At 44.6% G+C, this 27364-nt stretch overlaps 1 protein-coding gene across 6 annotated transcripts in view; it reads right to left on the bottom strand.

The window, feature by feature from the left end:
• The window catches only part of TANGO2 (transport and golgi organization 2 homolog), a 336367-nt gene that overhangs the window by 199338 nt on the left and 109665 nt on the right, over nt 1–27364 (bottom strand). For 5 of the 6 annotated variants that reach the window (XM_073675716.1, XM_073675747.1, XM_073675738.1 and 2 more), the window contains one exon: nt 24896–25027. The exons of the other annotated variant lie outside the window; for it this stretch is intronic. In XM_073675716.1, coding sequence (XP_073531817.1) covers nt 24896–24951 — 56 coding nt within the window. In that variant the 5' untranslated portion in view covers nt 24952–25027. The remainder of the gene's footprint in view (nt 1–24895; nt 25028–27364) is intronic. 6 annotated transcript variants of the gene reach the window in all.

Below are 27364 nucleotides of genomic sequence, written 5' to 3'. Positions count from 1 at the left end.
AGCTTCGCGTCTCCCTGCCACCCTGGAGGCCCGCTGACCCCAGCTGTGGCGCTTCAGGACACCGCACCAGCCGAGGCAGGGAACCCCCGCTGCCTGAGTCGGACTGGTCGGGCCTGGTAAGTAAAATCTTCTTTCTTCGTTTCTTCAGGATTTTTCATCCATAGATCCCTGTCAAGGACAGGAAACCAACTGATGCGGGAGAGAGGTGCCGCCCTTTTTATCTGTAGGTTTCCTGTCCTTGAAGGGCAGATCCCCTCTCTCCGTGGTGCCGTCATGGGGAAAGAGAAATACTTGGTTGATGGTCTTATCAACCTGTTCAGTTCATAATTTTCTCAAATGTCTTCCATGGTTATTTTTGAGTGTATTGAATAAAAAGGCTCTCAACCATGTATACAGGCATGTAGGGGAAACATTCAAGGAGGGATAACTAGTATTGTTAGATCATGTAATAGCAATACAAACAGTAAAATCTATTATAAATTAAGATGCATACAGTCATTGCTGTCTAGCTTTCAGCCATAAAGGGTAATATATTTTGATCCGTGATATAATCTGCTAATTTCTAGCTTTTGAAGTTGCAAGCTGGAAACTCTTGTGATTGCCAGGCTTACATGGGATGTACTTTATCTGTCTCCTGGAGAATTGATAAAGGAGTCGCTACAGTATTTGTTTGAACACAGGCAAAATGCTGACCTCCTGTTAGGAAAGAGCAGGGAGCCAGCAATGAGTAGAGATAAAAGGATGTTCAAAGAGTCTTAGAAGAGGATGAGTGACATAATGGATGTAACTACAGCTCTGCAGTGGGGATTGCAGCAATACAGTATGTAAAGAACAGCCAGATAAATATGTGCCTGGTGCTCTGTGATATCTCGTACACAGAAAAGCAGTAATTCTCTCCAATTAAGATTTTAAGTACAGAACGAGGTACACTTCAGTGTCACACATGGTATATAGTCATAAAAGAGATTAGCACATAGTACACTATAGGTTCTAGACTAGTGTTGAGCGAGTATGTTCTGTTCCGAGTATGCTCGGGCGAGCTCCGAGTATTTACAGCTGCTCGGTGATATGGTTGAATCTCTCCCGTGTGCATGATTTGCAACTGTTTGACAGCTTTATTACATGTGAGGAATGTGTAAGAAATAGACATTGCTCACATGTAATAAAGCTGTCAAACAGTTGCAAATCATGCACACGGGAGTGATTCAAACACATCACCGAGCAGCTGTAACTACTCGGAGCTTGGCCCGAGCATACTCGGCGAAAGGGTTAATAGAACATACTCGCTCAACACTATTCTAGACTTTAAAGGGAACCTGTCAAATTGTATATACAGTCTGACTCTGCTGACTCTGTGGACAGCATAGTATAGAGGAGAAGCTGAGCAGAATTATACATAGGTTCATTGGAAAGATTTGAAACTTATATTTTATTCATTGAAAACCCTGGTAGTTGTAAGCCCAGTGGGCAGTCCTACTCAGTGACTGACAGCTATCTGTGCATGCACAGTCATAGAGAGAAGACTGTCAATCACTGAATAGGACCGCCTGAAAGAGGCCTCTCCAAACAAACACCAGGGATTTCAATGAATAAAATGCAAGTTTCACTGAATCTTTTCCCTCAAAAATATAAATCGATCTGATCAGCATCTCCTGCTGATTTTCAACATGTCACGTTTCCTGTACATGAGCAAGAGATGCTGATCAGATCGATTTACATTTTTGAGGGAAAAGATTCAGTGAAACTTGCACTTTGGAGTGGTGTGAGGGGGCCAGGGTATGTCTCCAATCTCAGTTTTTATAATCATGGTCTCCTTTACTTGATATACTATTTAGATAATTCCCTGATTAGAGGGTTTACATATAATAGGACTGGATTTTTTGCAGCCAAAATCTTTCATTAGCGCGTTATTCTCATAGCAGCAGTTAATCATTAGATTTTTCTTTCCCCTCTCATAATCTAGTATTTGGCAATTAATTACACATATATGTATATATATTTACTGCACAAGCACTTTATCTTTATTTATATACATTGTTTTTTGATATATTAATATTATGCTGCTATTAGAGGCAATTATGTATGTTTAATCAACTACTGTGAATTAAATTTGGTTGCCATTCAAATACATATATATATATTTTTATATAGGTGATCCATGTTTAATATTTATTGTGAGCATCCCCCTACCCCCTCCTGAGCTGGATTTTAATCATGTTTTACTTAAATTTTTTAATTGTTGTCTTGTAGTCTGCTTTTTAATTGTTTGTTTTTGAATCTACTAAAATTTATGAATTATACTTGTCAATATTGTAGTTTCTTTATACCTTTTTCTGTGGTTTGCATTGTGAGTTTTGAGGTTTTAGATTTTTTTTTTTTTTTTTTAACTTGTGGTATTTCCTTCTTTTATAGGATTTATTCTGTTCAGTGGTGTCCTTTTTTTCCCGAAGTTCACAAAACTGTGGCCGACAGCACTTTAGTGCACGCATAATAAAAAGACAAACACTGTCGGATTACAGGCCTCTATCTGCCTCATTACAGGGAATCTCCCGCCAGGGGATCCATCTGAATCACGTATTTTAGAGATTTACATAGAAACCCCAGTGGAAGCGCTCAGCACAGAGTGCAGGATAAATGTGAGCAGAGTCATACTGCAATCTTTGGGAGGCAGAATGAACAAATCAGTAGCAGGTGAAGAATTGGTTTTATTTATTTTTTACGCCGTTCATCGTGTGGTATAAATGATTAGACGACTTTATTCTACGGGTCGGTGCGATTACAGTGATACCAGATTTATATCGGGTTCTTGTTTGGCAGCTGTCACACGCTTTTTGTTTGCAAAGACTAGTTTTTGCATTGCCATATTTTGAGAACTATAATTTTTCCATATTTCGGCTGACATGTAAGGGCTTGTTTTTTTTGCGGGACAAGTTGACGTTTTTATTGGTACCATTTTCGGGCACGTGACATTTTTTGATCACTTTCTATTCCAATTTTTGGAAGGCAAAATAATCAAAAACCAACAATTCAGGAACTGTTTTTTTAATGACGTTCCGCGTGTGGTAAAATTGATAAGGCAGCTTTATTCTTCGGGTCAGTACGTTTACAGCGATACTACATTTATATTTTTTTTATGTTTTGGCGCTTTTACATAATAAAAACTATTCTATAGAAAAAAATATTTTTTTTTTGCATCGCTTTATTCTGAGAGCTATAACTTTTTTATTTTTCGGCTGATGGAGCTGTATGGCGTCTTGTTTTTTGCGGGACAAGATGACATTTTCAGCAGTACCATTTTTATTTACATTCGTCTTTTTGATCGCTGGAATAATGATAAAGCACTGTTTTTTGCTTCGTGTTTTTTTTTTTACCGTGTTCACTAAAGGGTTTAATTAGTGGGACAGTTTTATAGGTCAGGTCGTTCCAGATGCAGCAGTACCAAATATGTGTACTTTTATTGTTTTTTTTTATTTATTCCATAATAATATTTATTTATGGGTCAAAGATATTTTAATTTTTTGGGGAATATTTTTTCATTTTTTTTTTTATATTTTCACAGGTTGTTTTTTTTTTTTACTTTCTTTCACTTTTTAACTTTGTCCCATTATGGGACTTTCTTTTTTTGCAGGCTGATCGCTTGTATAGCATAGGGATGCAGGAGCATCCCTATTCTATGCGGGCTGTCAGCGATGCACTGACACAAGTTAGATAGATCATGCACTGCACATGGTGCCTGGTGACCCGGATGTCATTATGACAACATCAGTTTACCATGGCAACGATCGGGACACCGTGATGAAGTTGCGGGGTCTCCGATCCAAGGAACGACGAGTTGTCTTACCTCTGCCTGCTCCCAAAATGCTGCGATCTACTTCGATCGCAGAATTTCGGGGGTTAATGTGCCGGGAGCAGTGCAGGACCACTCCAAGCACCAAGTGCCGAGTGACAGCTGACACCCGGCAGCAATCGCGCCCACACAGCCTCTGTGCGGGCGCGATCGCCGAGGCATAATAATACGTACCTGGTCATTAAGGCCCAGGGCACAGGGACGTATTATTATGCCTCACGTCAGAAAGAAGCAATCCTATCAAAATTTTTATCCTCTTAATATATTGCTGTCATCATATTATATAACACTGTGTGTTACGCTCGCGCCCGGACTGACTGGCGTGAGCGTGATTAGTGATCCCACTGTACCATGAACCGAGGAGTGACTGGAGGGGCGTAACTAAGTATCAACCCGATCCGACCAAGGTCGCACGGCGGCTCAGTCGACTCCGTGAACCAAGGAGGAACCGAGCATAGGGACCAGGTGCTACTCCAGGTCAGACCCCGGTCACAGCTGTTGACCCACACCGGGGAATGCAGGAACAGGCAGGTTAGACTGGCATACAAGCAGGTGGGTATTGGCAGGCACGGCTGGTATGCAGACAGGTGGATACTGGTAAGCACGGCCGGTATGCAGACAGGTGGGTACTGGCAAGTACGGCTGGTATGCAGACAGATGGGTACTGGCAAGTACGGCTGGTATGCAGACAGGTGGGCACTGGCAAGCACGGCTGGTATGCAGACAGGTGGGCACTGGCAAGCACGGGTGGTATGCAGACAGGTGGGCACTGGCAAGCACGGCTGGAGAGCAGACAGGGAGGTACTAGCAGGTTGGAGCGCAGGCTGGATAGGGTCCAGTACAGACTGGGAGACAGGTACAGAGCCGCAGATGCGGTAGACAAGCAGAGTAAAGCGAAACCGCCGGAGCGGAGGACAAGGCAGAGCAGAGAGGAACTGCTGGTGCGGTGAGCAAGCAGAGAAAAGCGAAAACCGCAGGTGCGGTGGGCAAGGCAGAGCAGAGCGGAACCGCCGGAGCGGTGGACAAGGCAGAGCAGAGCGGAACCGCCGGAGCGGTGGACAAGGCAGAGCAGAGAGGAACCGCCGGAGCGGTGGACGAGGCAGAGCAGAGAGGAACCGCCGGAGCGGTGGACGAGGCAGAGCAGAGAGGAACCGCCGGAGCGGTGGGCAAGTCAGAGCAGAGAGAAACCGCTGGCGCGGTGAGCAAGGCAGAGCAGAGAGAAGCCGCCGGAGCGGTGGGCAAGTCAGAGCAGAGAGAAGCCGCCGGAGCGGTGGACAAGTCAGAGCAGAGAGAAGCCGCCGGAGCGGTGGGTAAGTCAGAGCAGAGAGAAGCCGCTGGAGCGGTGGGCAAGTCAGAGCAGAGAGAAACCGCTGGCGCGCTGAGCAAGCAGAGACGAACAGGGCTAAAGGTGCAGGCAGAGAGGACAGGGCTCTGTTCACATGGAACAGACTGGAAAATACAGGAAGATGGCTAGAACACAGGAGGAAGATACGGAGGAAGGGAAAAGGGACAAGCAGAACCAGATACACACAAGGTACTTACTATGAAGTAGCGAGTGGACACAAAACTCACAAACAGAAGTACAGAGACAACGAGTTGGAGTTATGTGCAGGTTCAGATACTGCAGGAAAATGAAAGGTACGGACATAGAGACAAACAGGTAACAGGCTAGGATACAGTTCAGACAGGAATTGCTACTGCAATGAGATACAAGAACGAGCCTGGGTATACAGCCCCCAGAGTGGCGGAAACAGACTAGAAGTCAGAGATAACAGGCCTGGGTATTGTTATGTTCTGCTACCAGAGCTAAGGAAAGAGAGGAGATCTGTCCCTACGATAGAACTCAGCTGAATCCCTACGATGTAACAGGGGACCTGATCCTGCGATCAGACCTGCTAAAGTCCTAAGCTAGTCTGTACGGAGACCTATAGATGTGGGGAAGGAATCCCTACAAGTACTAAGGACTGGGAGGAAAATGGACACCTCCTAACAGAAATAGTAGCAGACAGACGAACAAACAACATATATAGAGCATAGAGGTCCGTAGACCAAGCAAACTAACAGAGTTAGATACAGAGCACAGGCTAGCTAGAAAGTAGATATACAATGAAGTCCAGCAAAGCCAGAAGGGCGGAGCAGGATTAAATAGGCCAACAAGGTCATGTGACCAGCAAAGGAAAAAAAACCTAAGAGCAAGGTTCTAACAGTACCCCCCCTTCTAAGAGGATCCTCCGGATCCCCTAGGACCAGGCTTATCAGGAAATCTCCTGTGAAACGCTCTGATAAGTCTGGACGCGGAAACATCATCCGACCTCACCCAAGAGTTATCCTCGGGACCGAAACCTTTCCAGGCCACAAGATACTGCAAACTACCTCTATACCGTCTAGAGTTAAGGATGCGAGAAATTTCATATTCCCCGTCCTCCACCACCGGAGGAACAGAGGCAGAGGCGTCACAATCCGATACAACAGCTTTTTTCAACAGAGAGACATGAAATACCGGATTAATTCTCCAGGAGGTAGGAACCTCCAACCTAACAGCAGATTGGTTGACAACCTGAAGCACCTTAAAGGGCCCTACAAACTTGGGACCCAATTTCTTTGACGGAATCCTCAACCGCAGATTCCTAGAGGACAACCAAACCATGTCACCAACAGCGAACAAAACCTCCTGTCGTTTCCTATCAAAGTAGTCTTTAGATTTTCTGTTGGCCTCCTGAAGATTACCACGCACATCCGTCCAAACTCTCTCCAAATCACCGGAAAAATTCTCCTCCTCAGGCACGGCAGATCCCAACTTGGAGAACGACCCAAACGACGGATGTCTCCCAGAACAACAAAAAAAAGGCGAACAACCAGCAGAAGAAGATGTATGATTGTTCAGAGCAAATTCAGCAAGTGGCAGAAACTCAGACCACCCCTCTTGATTGTCTGCCACAAAACAACGCAAGAACTGCTCAACATCCTGGTTTTTCCTTTCTGTCTGGCCATTAGATTCAGGATGATATCCGGACGAGAACGACAAATGAACTCCCAACCTATCACAAAAGGCACGCCAAAAACGAGCCACGAACTGAGGACCCCTATCAGAAACAATGTCAGTAGGAACGCCATGAAGTCTGACAATTTCCTTGACAAAGGCCTTAGCGAGAATTTTAGCGCAGGGCAGTTTGACGAAAGGAACCAAGTGACACATCTTGCTAAAACGGTCCACGACCACCCAGATGACAGTAAAACCCTCAGAGGGGGGAAGGTCAGTTATAAAGTCCATAGCCAAATGTGTCCAAGGAGCACTGGGAACCTCCAAAGGACAAAGCAACCCCGCAGCAGGAGTATGTGAGGACTTAGATCTAGCACATATAGTACATTGACGCACCCACTTAATGACTTCCTTCTGCCATCCAGGCCACCAAAAACTGCGACCCACCAGTCTCTTGGTCTCAGAGATTCCGGGATGACCTGCCAACCGAGATTCGTGACACTCAACAAACAAATCTCTCCTAAAGGTCCCAGGCACAAACAACCTCCCATGAGGAGTGTTAGAAGGGGCATTCTCCTGTGCTTTAAGAATCTCATTTTCCAAAACGGAGTCCAAAGCAGCTATCACAACACCTTCTTGTAAAATGTTCTCCTCTTTCTCAGCACCGACTATGGGAGAAAAACTGCGAGACAAGGCATCCGCCTTAACATTCTTAGTACCAGGGATGTAAGTAACGGAGAAATTAAACCGCGAGAAAAACAGTGCCCACCTAGCCTGACGGGCATTCAGGCGCTTGGCAGCATCAAGATATATCAGATTTTTATGATCCGTAAGAACCTGAACGGGAAATTCCGCACCTTCCAAGAAGTGGCGCCAGTGTTCAAATGCGAGTTTAATAGCCAATAATTCCCGATTACCAATATCGTAATTCAGTTCAGTCTCCGAAAATTTTTTTGAAAAAAAGGCACAGGGATGTAATCCATCCCCGTTATCCTGAGACAATACTGCGCCAACCCCCACAGAGGAAGCATCAACCTCAACCAAAAACGGCCTAGTAACATCAGGCTGCATAAGGATGGGAGCAGAGGTGAACCTCTCCTTGAGATACACAAAAGCTTCAATGGCCTCAGAAGACCACTGAACCGCATCAGCACCTTTCCTGGTGAGATCAGTCAGAGGTTTGACAATACTAGAAAAATTTTTTATGAATTTTCTATAGTAATTGGCGAAACCCAAAAACCTCTGTATCGATTTCAAACCAATAGGCCTAGGCCATTCCTGCACAGCCTGAACCTTAACCGGATCCATCTCAAAACCTTTGCTGGAGATAATGTAGCCCAAAAAACTAATTCTCTGTACAGCGAACTCACATTTCTCCAGCTTAGCAAAAAGCGAATTGTCCATTAATAACTGTAATACCTCACGCACGCTCCGCCAATGAGACTCCAGATCCGGCGAATAAATCAAAATGTCATCCAAATACACAACCACATTTTTACCGATCAAAGGTCTAAGGATGTCATTAATCAGATTCTGAAAAAATGCAGGAGCATTAGTAAGACCAAAAGGCATAACCAGATTCTCAAAATGACCCACAGGAGTGTTAAAAGCAGTCTTCCATTCGTCACCCTCCTTCATGCGCAACAGATTGTATGCCCCCTTAAGGTCAATTTTAGAGAACCACTTGGCCCCCATTAACTGGTTAAACAGATCAGGAATCAATGGCAGTGGGTAAGGATTGCGTACAGTAATTTTGTTAATCTCACGAAAATCCAGACAAGGACGTAAACCGCCGTCCTTTTTTTTTACAAAAAAAAATCCAACCGCCACAGGAGACTTAGAGGGCCTAATGTGACCGGCGGCCAAACTTGTCTGTATGTATTCCTCCAAAGCCTTCCTCTCAGGAATAGTAAGGTTAAATAAACGACTTTTAGGAAGAGTCGCTCCAGGGACAAATTCAATAGAACAATCATAGTCTCTATGGGGAGGCAAAACCTGCGATTCCTTCTCAGAAAAAACTCTCCAAAAATCCTGAATAGGAACAGGCAATTCTCCCCTATCCAAAGCTGCAATACGCCCGTTACAACACTTGTCATAACATTTATGGCTCCAAGATTTAATTTCACTGGTAGACCAATCCAGTACAGGATTGTGAAATTTTAACCAGGGCAATCCCAATATTACTGGAGAAGGCAAGTTATTCAACACTACCAAATCCAATTTCTCATGGTGAACACCATTAATAGTGAGAGGAAATTCACAGACCTTGAGAGTAATATTCTTCAAAGGGGAACCATCCACAGAAACCACAGCAATGGGGGATGATAAAGGTTCAGGTTTTAAATTGAGTCTTTCCACGAATCCCCCATCAATTACATTCAGAGTAGACCCACAATCGACAAACACCCGAAATTCCATTAATTTTTCCTGAGCAATCGTGGAAGCAGCTAAAAATACACCCTTGGAATTTAAACAGGCAATACGGGCATGACTGACCATTTTTTTTTCTTTCTTCATACGAAGCTCACAGCCGTTAATCAAATGACCAGATTTTCCGCAATAGAAACACAAGCCTTCAAAAAATCGACGGTCTTTTTCTTGAGAGCGAGGTGCCACCGATCCAATCTCCATCGGTTCACCACTGTTAGTACACACATTCTCATAACCAGAAACTGACATAGCAGAGGATTTGCTCTCATTAACCCTTGCACGCAGTCTTCTATCCACCCGTATAGCTAATTGCATAGCCTGTTGCAAATCTTCAGGTGTAGGATAAGCAATTAGCAGGTCTTTAACCCTTTCACTGAGCCCAGCAAGAAATAGACTTTTCAGAGCAGAATCGTTCCACCCTGTTTGAGTAGACCAGCGACGGAAATGAGTACAATATTTTTCCACATTACCTGATCCCTGTTTTAAACGTCTCAACTTAGTCTCAGCTGATGCGACACGGTCAGGATCATCATATAATAGTCCCAAAGCAGAAAAAAAACTATCCACTGATCTGAAGCATGTATCACTAGGTTGCAAAGAAAAGGCCCACTCCTGAGGCTCTTTGCGCAAAAGTGACATTATGAACCCTACGCGCTGGGATTCATCCCCAGAGGACTTAGGTCTCAAACGAAAATACAATAAGCAAGCATTTTTAAATGAAAAAAATTCTCGGTGTTCACCAAAAAATAAATCCGGCAAACATACCTTAGGCTCCAAGAAATGTGCTCCAGGACAGCTACTCACGTGCTGACGGAGCTCGGCCACCTCCAGAGAGAGTCCCTGCAGGCGATGAGCCAAATCCTGAACCGACACCATGATGAAACAGAAAAATCTTTCCTTAGAGAATTTGTGGGCTGGACTTACTGTTATGTTCTGCTACCAGAGCTAAGGAAAGAGAGGAGATCTGTCCCTACGATAGAACTCAGCTGAATCCCTACGATGTAACAGGGGACCTGATCCTGCGATCAGACCTGCTAAAGTCCTAAGCTAGTCTGTACGGAGACCTATAGATGTGGGGAAGGAATCCCTACAAGTACTAAGGACTGGGAGGAAAATGGACACCTCCTAACAGAAATAGTAGCAGACAGACGAACAAACAACATATATAGAACATAGAGGTCCGTAGACCAAGCAAACTAACAGAGTTAGATACAGAGCACAGGCTAGCTAGAAAGTAGATATACAATGAAGTCCAGCAAAGCCAGAAGGGCGGAGCAGGATTAAATAGGCCAACAAGGTCATGTGACCAGCAAAGGAAAAAAAACCTAAGAGCAAGGTTCTAACAGGTATAGAGCCCCCAGAGTGGCGGAAACAGACTAGAAGTCAGAAATAACAGGCCTGGGTATGCAGCCCCCAGGGTGGCAAAAACAGACAAGATACAAGACAAGACCTGGCAACTCAGAGGCAAGGAGCACACTAAAAGTTAGTGTTGCTCAGGCACCTCCTTCTGGGTGGAGGGGGTTTAAATATCCAGTGACACACAGCAATAGGCTGGGGACGCATTAGGAGTGCGCCCACAGCAGCTATAAGAATCAGGAAGTAACCGGGCTGCCGCCCCAAGCAATCAGACAAGAGACATGCACACAGCATGAACTGGAGCAAGGTTTGCAGGCTGGACTGACAGGTAAGATTGCGGTCTTGCATAGTGGGAGGTGGTGCACTATGCAAGCACGCCGCCAGGGATGTTACACGGTGTACTTACAATTGCCCATTTTTTACTTTCTACCCAGCTAATTCTTCTGTTTTGCATTAGGGCTATGGTATTACATGATTAATAACTGACTAGCTAAATCCTTCTAAGCTCTATGTAGAAACAGGAGGTCAATTTTTCCTGTATGAGTCATAAGTCACTGTAAAGTCCCTGGCAGGAGGATGAGCAGAGCAGCTGGGTCAGGATATGAAGAGGGGATGATAAATGCAGGGACAAAATACTTCCTGTTTCTACATAGAGCAGAGAAAAGAGAAGCATTAGCTAGGTAGAAAAGCAAAATGAGCAATTGTTAGTACACAGTGCTAATATAATATGGTGACAGCAATATATTAAAAGGATAAAAACTTTGATGAGAGTGCTTCTTTAAAGAAGTTGTTCACTATTTTTTAATTGATGACCTATCCTATCGGTCATCAATGTCTAATGGGCCAGGGTCTGACACCCGAATAGGATAGGTAATCAATCAAAAAGTAGTGGACAACCTCTTTAATATAAAGTTTGCATAGAGTTGCCATTTGCGTGTTGATGGACACCTGAAAATAAAAAATATCTTCTGTTCATAAATTTAAAAGTCAGTGTGTGCAGTTCAGAGGATAGCTGAAAACTAATTTGCTACAGTCCTGGGAAATCCCAGCCATTGCTAATCTCCCAGCAGCTAATGAGGGAAATGTGAGACTGACAGATAGACAATGTGTGCAGAAAATACAGGTGACTAAAGGGCAAATGAAGTGATTTTATTCAACGGCCCATGTTCCTGAGCAATTTCTCTTTTTTAATTATTGAAAGGATTCGCTTGTTATCAGATAATTTTCCCTCATCTCTTATTCCCTATTATTCCAAAAGTAATTATAAGAAACCATTCTGCATGAAGCTCCATGTTGCTGTAAATAATGAACTACAGAAACTATTGACCTGACTTGTGTTATCGCTAATACGTTATGGGCTTAATCTCTATTAAGTCTTCGTTTTCTTTTCCCAGTAAATTTATCACCAACTTTGTTCTTTCCAAGACCCAGAAAAAAAACAAGATTTATTTGGATGAAAAGACAACTTATCTGCGTTATAGTTATTGGATAATTTGTTTATACACAATAAGAATAAATATGAAAACTAAGCAGGAACTATTTTGGGGCTAGCCATACACATTAGACACTTAAAGGGACTGGATGACAGCTGAAGCAAAGAACAAGCGCTCAGGGCATCATGGCGTGGCCAAGCATTTAACTACATATTTTGACCTGCTTGTGTTTCCTCCCTCTTTGGGTTTGTCAAGACAGAGCCGTCAATCAAAGAGGAGGCGGGAGTGGATATAAAGGGAAAACAAGCAAGTGGGAAGGTGTAGTTAAAAGTTTGGCCACACCTTGATGCACAGAGCGCCTGTACTTGGTTCGAACAGTGATTCTGTGCTGACAGAGTCCCTTTAAGAGCCAAAACCTCATTCAGCCGACAGCCATTTCTCCCAACGCCCTCTCCACACATGGGCACTCAGCTACTCTGACAGCTTCCTCCTCCACCTCCACCCCCCCCCACACACAAGCACACTCAGCTCCTATGACAGCTGTCTCTCCCAACACCTCACACAAGTGCACACTAGGCTCCTCAGACAGCTGATTCTCCCAACTCCCCCACACATATGCACACTCTGCTCCTCTTCTTTTTTTTTTATCAATCCCCACACACATTTGCACACTCGGGTCCTTTGGCAACTGTCTCTCCCAACCCTCTACACTTGGCTCCTCTGGAATCTGTCTCTCCCACCCCCCACACACGTGCACATTTTGCTCCTCCGGCAACTGTCTCTCCCAACCCTCCACACATGCACACTCAACTCCTCTGGAAGATGTCTCTCCCACCACCACCACACACGCACACTTGGCTCCCCTGGAAGCTGTCTCTCCCACCACCATCACCCCCCCTAAACCCTACACACACACACATGCACACTCGCTCGGCTGCTCTGGCAGCTGTCTCTCTCTACCCTCCACACATGCACACTTGGCTCCTCTGGAAGATGTCTCTCCCACTACCACCCTCCCCCTCACACACACACACTCAGCTTCTCTGGCAGCTGTCTCTCCCTACCCTCCACACATGCACACTTGGCTTCTCAGATACCTGCCTCTCCCAACCCACTACAACTACAATCATGCGCGCTACATAAGGAAAGGTGTGCAAGATGCTTCCAGACACCTGTATCGAAAGCTTGTCTTCCCTGAAAACACAAGGATAGGACATGATGAAACACAATGCTTGATCCTCCTCTTCTCTATGCCCCTACACATATTAATTGGATGGTCATCTCATCTAAAATTGGATGGGTTTGCCTACATTAGTGTAATGTACATGGCCAGGTAATCTGTCTGTATGGTTATGCTACTATGTCTGTGGGCATTAAAAAGTAGTAACAAATACACTGATTTGATTGGTTTGTCACTTACATGTTTCTGTGAAGTGAGTTTTTGAGAAATTACATGTTAATGTTAGCAGCCAGCAAAAAGTCCACAGTGAGGCCAAGCGTACGAAGTATTTACAAGATGTGGGCTCCCGCCACCCTATACCAACTGATTGATAGCTTTCTCCCTTATTATTGTGCATTGGTAGAAAGATAATATTTGTTTTACTGACCATAAGAATAAAAACATTCTATACAGAATAAGTAAACAGGATCAGGGATGGGAAGGGCAGCTGCCAATCAGACAAATGTCTAATATATGAATACTATATATAGGCAGCATAGACACACACAGGTATGCACTATGTTGTACTATAGCATTTCTAAATACACATTTAGTTTGCAAGTCAATTTGCAGATTCTTTGGGGAGTTATTTTGTTTTCTTATAGCTAGTTACACAATGCTAGATGTAAAATGCATGCATAAACCTGCCAATTCCTCTGTTTAGCCTTGTGGATTTTCTAACGTATTCTGTGTGCTGTACATTGTCTATGTTCATGAGCACCTGGCTTTAAAAAGACTTGAGCAACTTGCCTCCTTTTTCTTGCTCATGGTATTTCCAATTTTTGGATTATCAGGTCATAATTTATAAATTGCATAGATTATAAAATGTAATCAAAAGAATACTGTAGTATTACAAAAAAAAAAAAAAAACTACAGCGATTAGAGGGCATATGTCCCATCAATGGAGCACGGTGAATATTATTTTCTCTATGTGGCTCCTGCTATTCATACATTGTCAGGCCATCTGTTTGGACAGACTACTTAATCCACTATTACTTGGCTCTAGCACACATAGTAGGTAATGTCTAGCCCAAATATTCTCTACTTGGAAAAGACATCTCTCAGCAAGTCTCTGCCCTATAAAAGCTGATCTAGTTGCCCCACAGAGACCACCTGTCAACAATTAAAGCGCATAAGTCGACAAATTGTAGCAAGAGAACAAGAAGAGAGATATAGATATTGCCTGTCTTACATTCACACAGTTGGGGCTTATGCAGACAATGGTATTATCAGATGGGTACTGCTTGTGTTAAAATCGGACAGCGCGTGGACAAATGTTATTCAATGGTGCTCTTCAGATGACAGACACTGGATCCCTGTGAAAAATCTGTGTGATAAAAATCACAGCGAGCATTAGTCTCTTCTGTATTTTGGATGAGACCCACCCATTCAGGTCTATGGGTGTGAAAAAAAAGATCGGTATAGCATCCTTTTATATAGATACATTGCAATTAATAACATAGGAAACTGTCTACATTTTTTTAACTGTTGATGTATAAAAACAGATGCCATATGTTTGTAAGGAACAGACAGATATGATACATGGATAAGATATTGAGGGAACACAGATGACAATATGAATACAAATGGTCCATTTTTTCTGGTTGAAAATCGTTCGACTTTTTACACTCATCTGAACCCAGACTAAAGAAAAACAACATTCAAGACATTAAAAGATACACAAGAGAAGGCCCCCAACTTAGAAAGCCTGAAATGCCTTATCCAACGTTTAGAATTACACCATATACAACACAGAGATCCACAAACTCTTGCAGACCTATTAAATGGCAGAGCAAAACTAAGAATCTTACTGGATCTGGCCTTTGCCCGACATCGCAATCGTACACAGAAATATTTCTATGAAATAATTGTGGGGGTGCTGTAGCTAGATCTCTTCATCCGTGTATTCCCTTCACATACATTACAGACCAAAAGTTTGGACACACCTTCTCATTTAAAGATTTTTCTGTATTTTAAGAATATTGTACATTTACACTGAAGGCATCAAAACTATGAATTAACACATGTGGAATTATATACTTAACAAAAAAGTGCGAAACAACTGAAAATATGTCTTATCTTCTAGGTTCTTCAAAGTAACCACCTTTTGCTTTGATGACTGCTTTGCACACTCTTGGCATTATCTTGATGAGCTTCAAGAGGTAGTCACCGGAAATGGTCTTCCAACAATCTTGAAGGAGTTCCCAGAGATGCTTAGCACTTGTTGACCCTTTTGCCTTCACTCTGCTGTCCAGCTCACCCCAAACCATCTCGATTGGGTTCAGGTCTGGTGACTGTGGAGGCCAGGTCATCTAGCGTAGCACCCCATCACTCTCCTACTTGGTCAAATAGCCCTTACACAGCCTAGAGGTGTGTTTGGGGTCATTGTCCTGTTGAAAAATAAATGATGGTAGAACTAAACGCAAACCGGATGGAATAGCATGCCGCTGCAAGATGCTGTGATAGCCATGCTGGTTCAGTATGCCTTCAATTTTGAATAAATCCCCAACAGTGTCACCAGCAAAGCACCCCTACACCATCACACCTCCTCCTCCATGCTTCACGGTGGGAACCAGGCATGTAGAGTCCATCCGTTCACCTTTTCTGCGTTGCACAAAGACACGGTGGTTGGAACCAAAGATCTCAAATTTGGACTCATCAGACCAAAGCACAGATTTCTACTGGTCTAATGTCCATTCCTTGTGTTCTTTAGCCCAAACAAGTCTCTTCTGCTTGTTGCCTGTCCTTAGCAGTGGTTTCCTAGCAGCTATTTTACCATGAAGGCCTGCTGCACAAAGTCTCCTCTTAACAGTTGTTGTAGAGATGTGTCTGCTGCTAGAACTCTGTGTGGCATTGACCTGGTCTCTAATCTGAGCTGCTGTTAACCTGCGATTTCTGAGGCTGGTGACTCGGATAAACTTATCCTCAGAAGCAGAGGTGACTCTTGGTCTTCCTTTCCTGGGGCGGTCCTCATGTGAGCCAGTTTCTTTGTAGAACTTGATGGTTTTTGCAACTGCACTTGGGGACACATTCAAAGTTTTCCCAATTTTTCGCACTGACTGACCTTCATTTCTTAAAGTAATGATGGCCACTCGTTTTTCTTTACTTAGCTGCTTTTTTCTTGCCATAATACTAATTCTAACAGTCTATTCAGTAGGACTATCAGCTGTGTATCCACCAGACTTCTGCACAACACAACTGATGGTCCCAACCCCATTTATAAGGCAAGAAATCCCACTTATTAAACCTGACGGGGCACACCTGTGAAGTGAAAACCATTTCCGGTGACTACCTCTTGAAGCTCATCAAGAGAATGCCAAGAGTGTGCAAAGCAGTCATCAAAGCAAAAGGTGGCTACTTTGAAGAACCTAGAATATAAGACATATTTTCAGTTGTTTCACACTTTTTTGTTAAGTATATAATTCCACATGTGTTAATTCATAGTTTTGATGCCTTCAGTGTGAATGTACAATATTCATAGTCATGAAAATACAGAAAAATCTTTAAATGAGAAAGTGTGTCCAAACTTTTAGTCTGTACTGTATGTATATATATATACATATATATATATATATACACATATATATATATATATAAACACACACACACACACACACCGTATTTTTTGGACTATAAGACGCAGCGGACCATAAGACGCACCTAGGTTTTAGAGGAAAATAGAAAAAAAAATTTAAGCAAAAAATGTGGTCACAATGCACTGTTAAGGGGGAGCGGGTCTGCTGCTGACACTGGAATAGGGGTAATGTCCCCTAATTTTGATAATATCACCCATCCTGGTAGATATGCCCCCCTTCCTATTATACGTGGCCCCCATCCCCATCCTGGTATGCATGGCACCCCTCATCCTTATCCTAGTATGCATGGTCGCCATAATCCCCATCAGGCTGCACATAAAAAAATAAACACTCCTACTCACCTCTCTTCTCTCTCCTCCAGCGCTGCGCCCTGTCTGCCCGCACTGATCTCTCCATGTGAGCCGCGCATGGTAGTGACGCGTCACTACCATGCGCGGCTCACAAGGAGAGATCAGCTGCCGGAAGTCACTGCTCCCCACGCCGGGACTGTGTGCGTGGGGAGCACTGAATATTCATGCTCCTTAATAGCGGCACACAGTGTATCAGCTGCGCGGCTCCTGCTGCTGCCGGGCGATCGTGTGTGCGCGCTATTAAAGGGATGTGCAGCATCTGAAACAACAGATACTGGAAGTCTGTGCTAGCATTTCTTCTGCGGTGTTGCTATTAGTGTGTCAAGAGTGGAAGAAGAGGGTTGCATTGACAATCCAACACAATGGGCAGCACTTTGAACACATTTTATAAGTGGTCTGTTTCTATCTGTCTCCCGGTACGTTCCCTGTATCCATTATCTGCTATGTATCCACTGATCCCTGCTAATTTCATTCTATCTGTCCTTGATATGTTTTGTCCAATCTGCATCTCAATCCTTTGATCCCAATACACACTGGTCCCTAGCTGTCTGTTTCCTGAATTCATTTAGCCTCTGTGTCCTAATTACTCCCCCCCTCCACCCATGTTTTTGTGAGCAGTGTCCCTGCGACTCCTCCCCTCCTGCACACCTGACCCACCTAATGTGCTGGTCAGAGCTCCATAAATCAAGCAAGCCTAGTCTGGCTTTTAAAGGGTTGCTTTTTAAGGGGCTGAAAATGAAATATGCCAGAAATGGGCCAGAAGTGACCAGAAGGTACGGATAACTATCTACTATTTGTACTTAGATTCTCTTTCTCATTCTCCCTTACACTTTCATCATGCTTACATATGCCCTTACTGTTTTTGCCCCACTAATCCTCACTCTCCTTCGCTATCCCCAAACCCCAGCACCCTCTAACCAAATCATCATCATCTCTCCTTCCCTCCTACCTCCCCACCTAACCTCATCTACAGACCTGCTCCTCAACCTCAGATCGATCCTCCCCCAAACAAAAAACAAGCCGGACACTCTCCTTCTCCCACCTGCTCTCCCTCTCTCTGCTTCTCCTCACTGCTAGAGACATATCTCCCAATCCTGGACCCCCACAGCTTGCACCCTCCACCAATTCCCCCACCTATCGCATCAAACCAACTGCAAACCACCACAACCTCTCTTACGCAAAACCGGTCCCCCAGACTCCCACCCCGCTGCCCCCTCTCTCCAGAGCACTCTGGAATGCCCGCTCTGTCTGCAACAAGCTCCATTTTGTCCACGACCTCTTTACCTCTCGTTATCTCTCCTTCCTGGGCATCACAGAGACATGGCTAACACCCTCTGAGACTGCCTCCCCTGCTGCGCTGTGTTACGGTGGCCTCCACTTCACCCACACTCCTCGCCCTGGAAACAGGCATGGTGGAGGAGTTGGTCTTCTCCTCTCTAACAACTGCACCTTTAGCCCTACTCCTCCTCTTCCCTCCCTTATTTCCCCTTCTTTTGAAGTCCACTCTGTCCGCATTTACTCTCCCTCCAACCTCCAAGTTGCTGTGATACACCGACCTCCGGGCCCGATCACTGCCTTTATTGACCAATTCTCCTCCTGGCTTCTTTATTTTCTCTCTGCTGACATTCCCACAATCATCACGGGCGATTTCAACATCCCCACTGACACTCGCCAGTCAACAGCATCCAAACTCCTGTCGCTTACTTCATCCTTTGGACTTACTCAGTGGTCCTCCTCAGCCACCCACACAGACAGACACACACTAGACCTGATCTTCACCCGACTCTGCTCCCTATCTAACCTCACAACCTTCCCCCTACCCCTATCTGACCACCATCTACTCACATTCTCATCCCTGTCCTCCCCACCTGTCACCCATGTCCGGCAACTAGCACACCCCCGCAGAAACCTTGCAGATCTAGACACTCACACACTCTCTGACTCTGTTCTACCACGGACATCCATATCCTCACTCCATAACACAGACAGTGCCACCGCTTTCTACAATGCCACTCTCGCATCAGCTATTGACTCGGTCGCCCCTCTTGTGCATGGCAGAGCGCGACGAGTCAACAGGCAACCTTGGCACAACAACCTCACTAAACAGCTTCGACAAGCGTCCAGGGTTGCGGAGCGGCGTTGGAAGAAAACACATACTCAAGATGACTTCACTGCATTCAAACAAGCAACATTTGCATTCAAATCAGCACTCACCTCTGCTAAACAGGCCTACTTCACAACCCTCATATCCTCCCTATCCTACAACCCCAAACAGCTATTCAACACTTTAACTCTCTCCTCCGCCCTCCACTGCCCCCTCCGACCTCTGTCATCTCTGCTGAGGAGTTTGCCACACACTTCAAAAACAAGATTGACCAAACACGGCAAGTCTTTACTGTCCGACCACCACAAGCCCTTTGTTTTCCACAGCATTTCCCTACCCCCATAACCTCCCTTCCCAACATCACGGAAAGAGACCTTACTCGTCTCCTCTCCAAATCACACCTCACCACATGTAAACTCGACCCCATCCCATCCCACCTCCTCCCCAACCTCACCCCCACACTCATCCCATCCCTAACCCATCTCTTCAACCTATCACTATCTTCTGGTACTTTCCCCGCTGCCTTCAAACATGCCACAATCACGCCCATCCTCAAAAAGCCATCCCTCGACCCAAACGCCTTGTCCAGCTATCGCCCCATATCGCTGCTCCCATTTGCCTCCAAACTCCTTGAGCAACACGTTCACGCTGAACTTTCCTCCCACTTTTCATCTAACTCTCTCTTCGACAACCGACAATCCGGCTACCGCCCCCACCATTCCACCGAAACTGCCCTTACCAAAATCACCAATGACTTACTTACAGCCAAAGCTAACAGACAATTCTCTGTACTCCTTCTTCTTGACCTGTCCTTTGCTTTCGATACAGTTGACCATTGCCTTCTACTACAGATCCTCTCTTCCTTTGGCGTAAAAGACCTTGCCCTATCCTGGATCTCCTCATACCTTTCTAACCGCACATTTAGCGTCTCCCACTCAAACACTACCTCCTCACCCCGCCTCCTCTCTGTTGGAGTCCCTCAAGGCTCTGTCCTAGGACCCCTACTCTTCTCAATCTATACCCTTGGCCTGGGACAGCTGATAAAATCCCATGGCTTCCAGTACCATCTGTACGCTGATGACACCCAGATCTACCCCTCTGGCCCAGATGTTACCTCTCTGCTGTCCAGAATCCCAGCATGTCTAGCAGCCATATCCTCCTTCTCCTCCCACTACCTCAAGCTCAATGTGGACAAAACTGAACTCATTATCTTTCCCCCATCTCGCATATCTTTCCCACCTGATCTTTCTATCACAATAAATGACATTACTCTTTCCCCTGTACCGACAATACGCTGCCTCGGAGTAACCCTGGACTCTGCCCAGTCCTTCAAACCTCACATCCAAGCTCTCGCCACCTCCTGTCGCCTCCAGCTCAAAAATATTTCCAGAATTCGTCCTTTCCTCAACCCTCAATCTACTAAACTGCTTGTGCATGCCCTCATCATCTCCCGCCTCGACTATTGCAACATTCTCCTCTGTGGCCTACCTGATAACACTCTCGCACCCCTCCAGTCCATCTTCAACTCTGCTGCACGACTCGTTCATCTCTCGCCTCGCTACTCCTCTGCTACCCCCCCTTTGCAAATCCCTTCATTGGCTCCCATTCCCCCAGCGTATCCAGTTCAAACTACTAACACGGACCTACAAAGCCATCCACAACCTCTCTCCTCCGTACATCTCTGAACTAATCTCCCGATATATTCCTTCATGTAACCTCGTTCCTCCCAAGACCTCCTTCTCTTCGCCACACTTATTCGTTCCTCACGCAATCGCCTCCAAGATTTCTCCCGAATATCCCCCGTCCTATGGAATTCTGTGCCTCAACACGTCCGATTATCCACCACACCTGGATCCTTCAGACGAAACCTGAAAACCCATCTCTTCAAACAAGCTTACAGCCTGCCATGACCTTGCTTGCTGCCACCTCAACCAACAACACCGGAACTACTGAAACCCCTCAACCTACTGTCTCCGCCCCTTTCCTGTAGAATGTAAGCCCGCAAGGGCAGGGTCTTCTTCCCTCCGTACCGTTCTATCGTTGTTAGTTTGTTTATTGTAAGTGATATCTGTATTTGGTATGTAACCCCTTCTTATGTACAGCGCCATGGAATCAATGGCGCTATATAAATTATTAATAATAATAATAATTTTATAAGTGGTCATAAAGTTGTAAAAAACTCATGAAAGAATAAAGTTACGTTAAAACCAAGCACACCATTGTTTTTCTTATGAAATTCTCAATAAGTTTGATGTGTCACATGACCCTCTTCCCATTGAAAAAAATAAAGTTGGATCCAAAATGGCCGACTTAAAAATGGCCGCCATGGTCACCACCCATTTGGAAAAGTTTTCCCCCTCCCACATACTAATGTGCCACAAACAGGAAGTTGATCTCACCAACCATTCCCATTCAATTTAGGTGTATCCACATAAATGGCCCACCCTGTATATCCCAAGTGACTGACCAAATGAAACACTCGATGACCATTAAGTGTATAGAAACTGAATGTAAGAAGCAGGAGAGTCAGAGCCTGAAGCAGGAGAGTCAGAGCCTGAAGCAGGAGAGTCAGAGCCTGAAGCAGGAGAGTCAGAGCCTGAAGCAGGAGAGTCAGAGCCAGGCAAGACAGGCAGGTAGTTAGCAACAACCGGCTCGTAAGCTCTTAGCCCAATAGGGAAAAAAACCCTTAAGGACCCAATAACCCTCTTAAAGGAACTCTTAGGCGTCTGAGGGTTATGAACAATAGGTAATATAGTAATACCCCTAAAAAGAGAATAATAGCAACAGTAACAACAGGCAAGGGAGAAACTAAATATGAGAATTGTGAAATATATTAGGGGACTGGGAGAACGTGACTTAATAAAAATAATTTTATGTATATAGTGCCAACATATTCTGCAGCACTTTACAATTATTATGGTTGAGTTCTATCATTGATAGTATTTATTTTATATAAGCATATAACACGTGTATGTGATATAATGGATCTGCATACCTTTTGTTATGTTGTCTTTTTTTTACGGGAAAAAAAAGAAAATCTAATAAATATTTAAAAAAAAAAAAAAAGAAAACCTATTGCTCAATATACTTTCCAATATCGGTCATACATTTACACATACCAGTACAGTAGTGGTATGGGAGAAAACCATATTACTACTGAATTTCCTTTTTTATATTGTTATATATTGCATTTTGTCATGTTGTGCAAACAACTTATATTTTGCTTTAAAGCGCACCTGTCAGCAGGATTGTGCTTAGCAAACCACATACACTGTCAAGTGGGCACTGTTACACTGAGTAAAATGATACCTTTGTTGATGAAATCCGTCCTGTGGTTCTTTTATAGTCTTTATTTTCATTCCTGCCATAATGAGATGCTCATGCTTCGGCCTTTGGAGCAGGGCTGTAACTAGTGCTCTGCTTATGTATTCATATCTCTGCCTTCTGACAAGTCACTCTGCTTTCAGTGACCTGTCTACTATTTTAAATGCTGACTGCGTAATTGTGTTCCAAAGCAGAAATTTACATGCACCAAAAGGGCCCCCGCATGCACAGAAGCATCTCTCAGCAACCGAGAAATGCTACTGCGCAAGCGCGGGCGGGCGGTGGCCATATTGCTGCAGGCAATTCTTTTTTCTCTAGCAAAATGGCGTCCCGAGCGTGCGCAGTAGCATCGGCAAGCGATAGATGCTACTGCGCACGCGCCATTTTGCTAGAGGAAAAAGAAATTTGCCCTGCAGCAATATGGCCCCACCGCCAGTGCAGTATCATTTCTTAGTTGCCGAGAGATACTACTGTGAATGCGCGGCGCCATATTGCTGCACGAAATTATTTTTTCTCAAGCAAAATGGCGAGTGCACAGTAGCATCTCTCGGCAACCGAGAGATGCTACTGCGCATGCGTGGGCCATGTAAATTTCATGTTTGCCACACAAATTACACAGGCAGTATTTAAAATAGTAGGCAGGTCACTGAAAGCACAGTGACCTGTCAGAAGGCAGAAATATGAATAAGCAGAGCACCAGTTACACTCCTTCCCCAAAGGCTGCCCCGAAGCACGAGCATCTCATTATGGAAGAAATTAGAATAAAAATGATTTATTATTGGTTTACTAAGCACACTTCAAGTCACTTTTCAAAATAAGTGGTCCTATGTGTGAACATAAGGCCACGGTCCCACTATCAGTGTTTGGTCAGTGTTCGGTCAGTATTTTTTCTCAGGAGTGGGAGCCAAAACCAGGTGAGGAACAATCAGAGAAAAGGTAGAATAGAAACAAGTCACCAATTCTGCATTTATTACCCACTCCTGTTTTTGTCTCCCACTCCTGAGAAAAAATACTGACCGAATACTGATAGTGGGGCCATGGCCTAAGAACAACACTATACCTGGCCATTATATGACTTGTAACCTTCATGTTTCATCTGATTTCCCCTTGGTATGAGTTCTAATTACAATCCACTGGGAGCTGGGAAGGAGACTAGCTGTTGTCACCTCTGCCATATACATTGCAGCACACAGAGAGGGATTACTGGAATTCATTCATTTTTAGCACACAGGGACAAGCTGCAGCAGAATGAAGAATATTATACAGTAGTGCTGAGCAATCTGGATTTGTATCAGCTTTAGGGTGAGGTAAAAGATTTGTTAGAAAACTCTCCTAGTTCTTTCTATTTCTCCCTCTGCCTGTTTCCTCTCCCTACTCATCTCAATAGAGTATAATGGGGAGAGGGGCTCACATGACACAGCAACCCTGCAGTCAGTCTTTTCTGAGCATGATGGACTGGAGCTGTTTATTTCAGAATGAATGACAATTTCAACAGGCATGGGCAGGGGAAGAAATGTTTCATAATTGGGGAAGGAAGCAGATTTCTCTGATTAGATATATTAGCTTCTTATATTTACCTGTACTATTGATTTATGCAATATCTTCTAAAAGTACAGTTCAATTTTAAAGGGAACTTGTCATGTAAAACAACGCTATTAACCTGCAGACACGAGGTTAATCTGCAGGTTAATAGTGTTCTGACACTGTACAGCCAACGCACTGAGCCCGGCCGTCGAGATGAAATTAACTTTATTCCTCCTGGCAGCCTTGGGCTTTCAGTCATAAGGGTGGGGGAGGCGTGACTTTTGTCACTGATCAGTACATAGTGAGCAGCAGCTGTAACCGCCCCTGGCACTGACAGACAGCCGGCTCATCATTAGGGCCGGCTGCCAGTCAGTGCCGGGGATGTGGTTACAGCGGCTACTCACTATACACAGAAGAGTGACTGAAACCGGGCTGGCACCACCCCTATGACTGAAAGAGCAAGGCTGCCATGGGGAATAAAGTTAATTTCTTCCCGGCAGCAAGGCTCTCAGTGCGGCGTCCGCACAGTGTCAGAACGCTGTTAGCCAGCAGATTAAACCCATATCTACAGATTAATAGCATTATTTAACAAGACAGGTTCCTTTAAATCACAACACAAAGTAGCATTGAACGGCCACTGTAAGATCACCACAGCAGCCAACAAATTGCAAATCATTTCTAAATAACCCATCCATACTTCATTTTGGTGTCTTGGCTGAAAGATTTATGTACCTGTAAGCATTTTTGGAGACTGGACGGGGATCAAACTTGAAAAAAATGATGCACATGAGGTGTTTCTAGTTGGACACAGATGTCTTTAATGTCACGGCCTGATCACTGTTTCATAGATGACTGCTCAGTTGCCTGCAGACAAAATAAGAATGAAATATGCAAAAATAAAGTAATAAATACCATAATTCTTTCATTTTTAAAACATTACCACCTACTATTGAAAGCCGAGGTTTAAATTTCCCACTGTTCCCATTAGCAGCACTCAATTTTAAACCCAACAGGACACCGAAGGCACATTTGTCTTAATGAACTGCGTTTTTCTAGATCACGCCAACACATTGCTACCGCTTCAAATGTCACTTAAATGGGAATTTAATATTGCACTTTTGCATAAGAGACACTGGTGGTTGAATAATAAATCCTAAAAGAGACAGGAACACTGCAATTTGTACATCAAATAGAAATCCAATATTTTGTTATGATCTTAGATTTTATCATGAACATGCATGATCATGACACGTACGTACAGCACCAACGTATTCGGCAGCGCAGTACAGATATTTTCACTAATGTCACCAGTCCTTGTTTCCAATTGCATTCACAATCTAATTTGTCAAAAACTAAGCTTCATTTTATGAGAAGCCAATTGAAATATATCCATCCAGATGATGCTTATGGTTGCATGTGAACTCAGGGCCCCTGTGCAGCAAGACAACATTGCTTTTCATCCATGGGAGTGGGCTCACTCACAAATTTGCCTAAGAACACTGACCTAAATAAATAAGGCTAACTAAACATCCTCCAAGAGCAACTTCTCCCAACGTTCTAGGAACAATTTAGTGATGAATAATACCTTTTTCAGCCTGAAGGAGCTCCATGTCGCAAGGAAAAAGTGATTACTACCGTATTTTTCAGACTATAAGACGCACTTTTTTCCTCCAAAATTTTGGAGAAAAGTAAGGGGTGCGTCTTATAGTCCGATAATTCATAAATATTGTGACTGTGGGTGGTGGGGGATGTGGGGTAAGCAACAGCGGCTGAGTAGCGGGGCACATGAGGCAGCAGCCTACACTGTGCCCGCTACTAAAGAAAATGAATATTCACTGTTCCCCACGCCCATAGCCGTGGGGAGAAGTGAATATTCATTTTCCTTAATAGCCGGCACACTGTGTCTACAGCGCGGCTCCTGGTATGTATGCCACCCTTCATCCCTGTATGTATGGCCCCCCCTCATCGCTCATCCCGGTATGTATGCCCCCCCCCCCCCCCTGATCCCCGTCACGCTGCACAGAAAAAAAATAAACAATCATACTCACCTCCTCTCTCCTCCAGCGCTGTGTTCCGCTCTGTGCCGGAATAGTCACTGCTCCCCACGCCGGGACTGCATGCGTGGGGAGCAGTGACCATTCATTTTCCCTAATAGCGCTCACACTGTAGAAGCACTGCGGCTCCTGCTGCCAGTGTGCCTGCTATTAAAGTCCATGAATATTCACCACTCACTTGAATGTGGTGAATATTCATGGACTTTAATAGCAGGCACGCTGACCGCCGAGCGCAGCAGGAGCCGCACTGCGAGTACAGTGTGCACGCTATTAGGGAGAATGAATGGTCAATGCTCCCCACGCACGCAGTCCCGGCGTTGGGAGCAGTGACTATTCCGGCACAGAAACTCACTGTCTGAGGGCGCATGGCAGTTTCGAGATTCCTGTCGGCAACAGAGCGGGACACAGAGCTGGAGGAGAGAGGAGGTGAGAATGATTGTTTATTTTATTTTCTGTGCAGCGTGACGGGGATCAGGGTGTGCCAAGCATACCAACATGAGGGGTGTCATACATACAGGGATGAAGGGTGTCATACATACCGGAATGAGGGGGGCCATACATACAGGGATGAGGGGGACCATACATACAGGGATGAAGAGTGCCATACATACCAGGAAGAGGGATGAAGGTGCCATAGATACCAGGATGGGCGTGAGAGGGGCCACACATATCAGGATGAAGGGTGCCATACATACCAGGAAGAGTGATGAGGGGGGCCATGCACACGAGGATGGGGATGACGGCCACATATAACAGGAAGGGGGGGCCATATATACCAGGATGGGGGATATTAACAGAATTGAGGGACATTACCCCTATAACAGTGTCAGCAGCAGACCTCCTCCCCTTAACAGGACATCATAACCACATTTTTTGCTTACATTTTTTTTCTATTTTCCTCCTCTAAAACCTAGGTGCGTCTTATAGTCCGAAAAATACGGTAAGTGGCTCAGTGAACAAAACATTGAAATTTTGGGTCCATGGCCAGCAAACTCCTCAGGTCTCAATACCACTGAGAACCTGTGGTCAATCATCCAAAAGTGGGTGGTCAAACAAAAACACAGAAATTGTGATAAACCCCAAGCACTGATTAGGGAAGAATTGGTTGTCATCAGTCAGGATTTGGCCCAGAAGCTGATATCCATCC

Source organism: Phyllobates terribilis, unplaced genomic scaffold, assembly GCF_046119375.1.
Source record: "Phyllobates terribilis strain yellow unplaced genomic scaffold, ASM4611937v1 Scaffold_1__5_contigs__length_1240528914, whole genome shotgun sequence".
NCBI classification, from domain to species: Eukaryota; Metazoa; Chordata; class Amphibia; order Anura; family Dendrobatidae; genus Phyllobates; species Phyllobates terribilis.
Note: the sequence above shows the minus strand (reverse complement) of the source record. Positions and strands in the feature narration are given on the sequence as shown.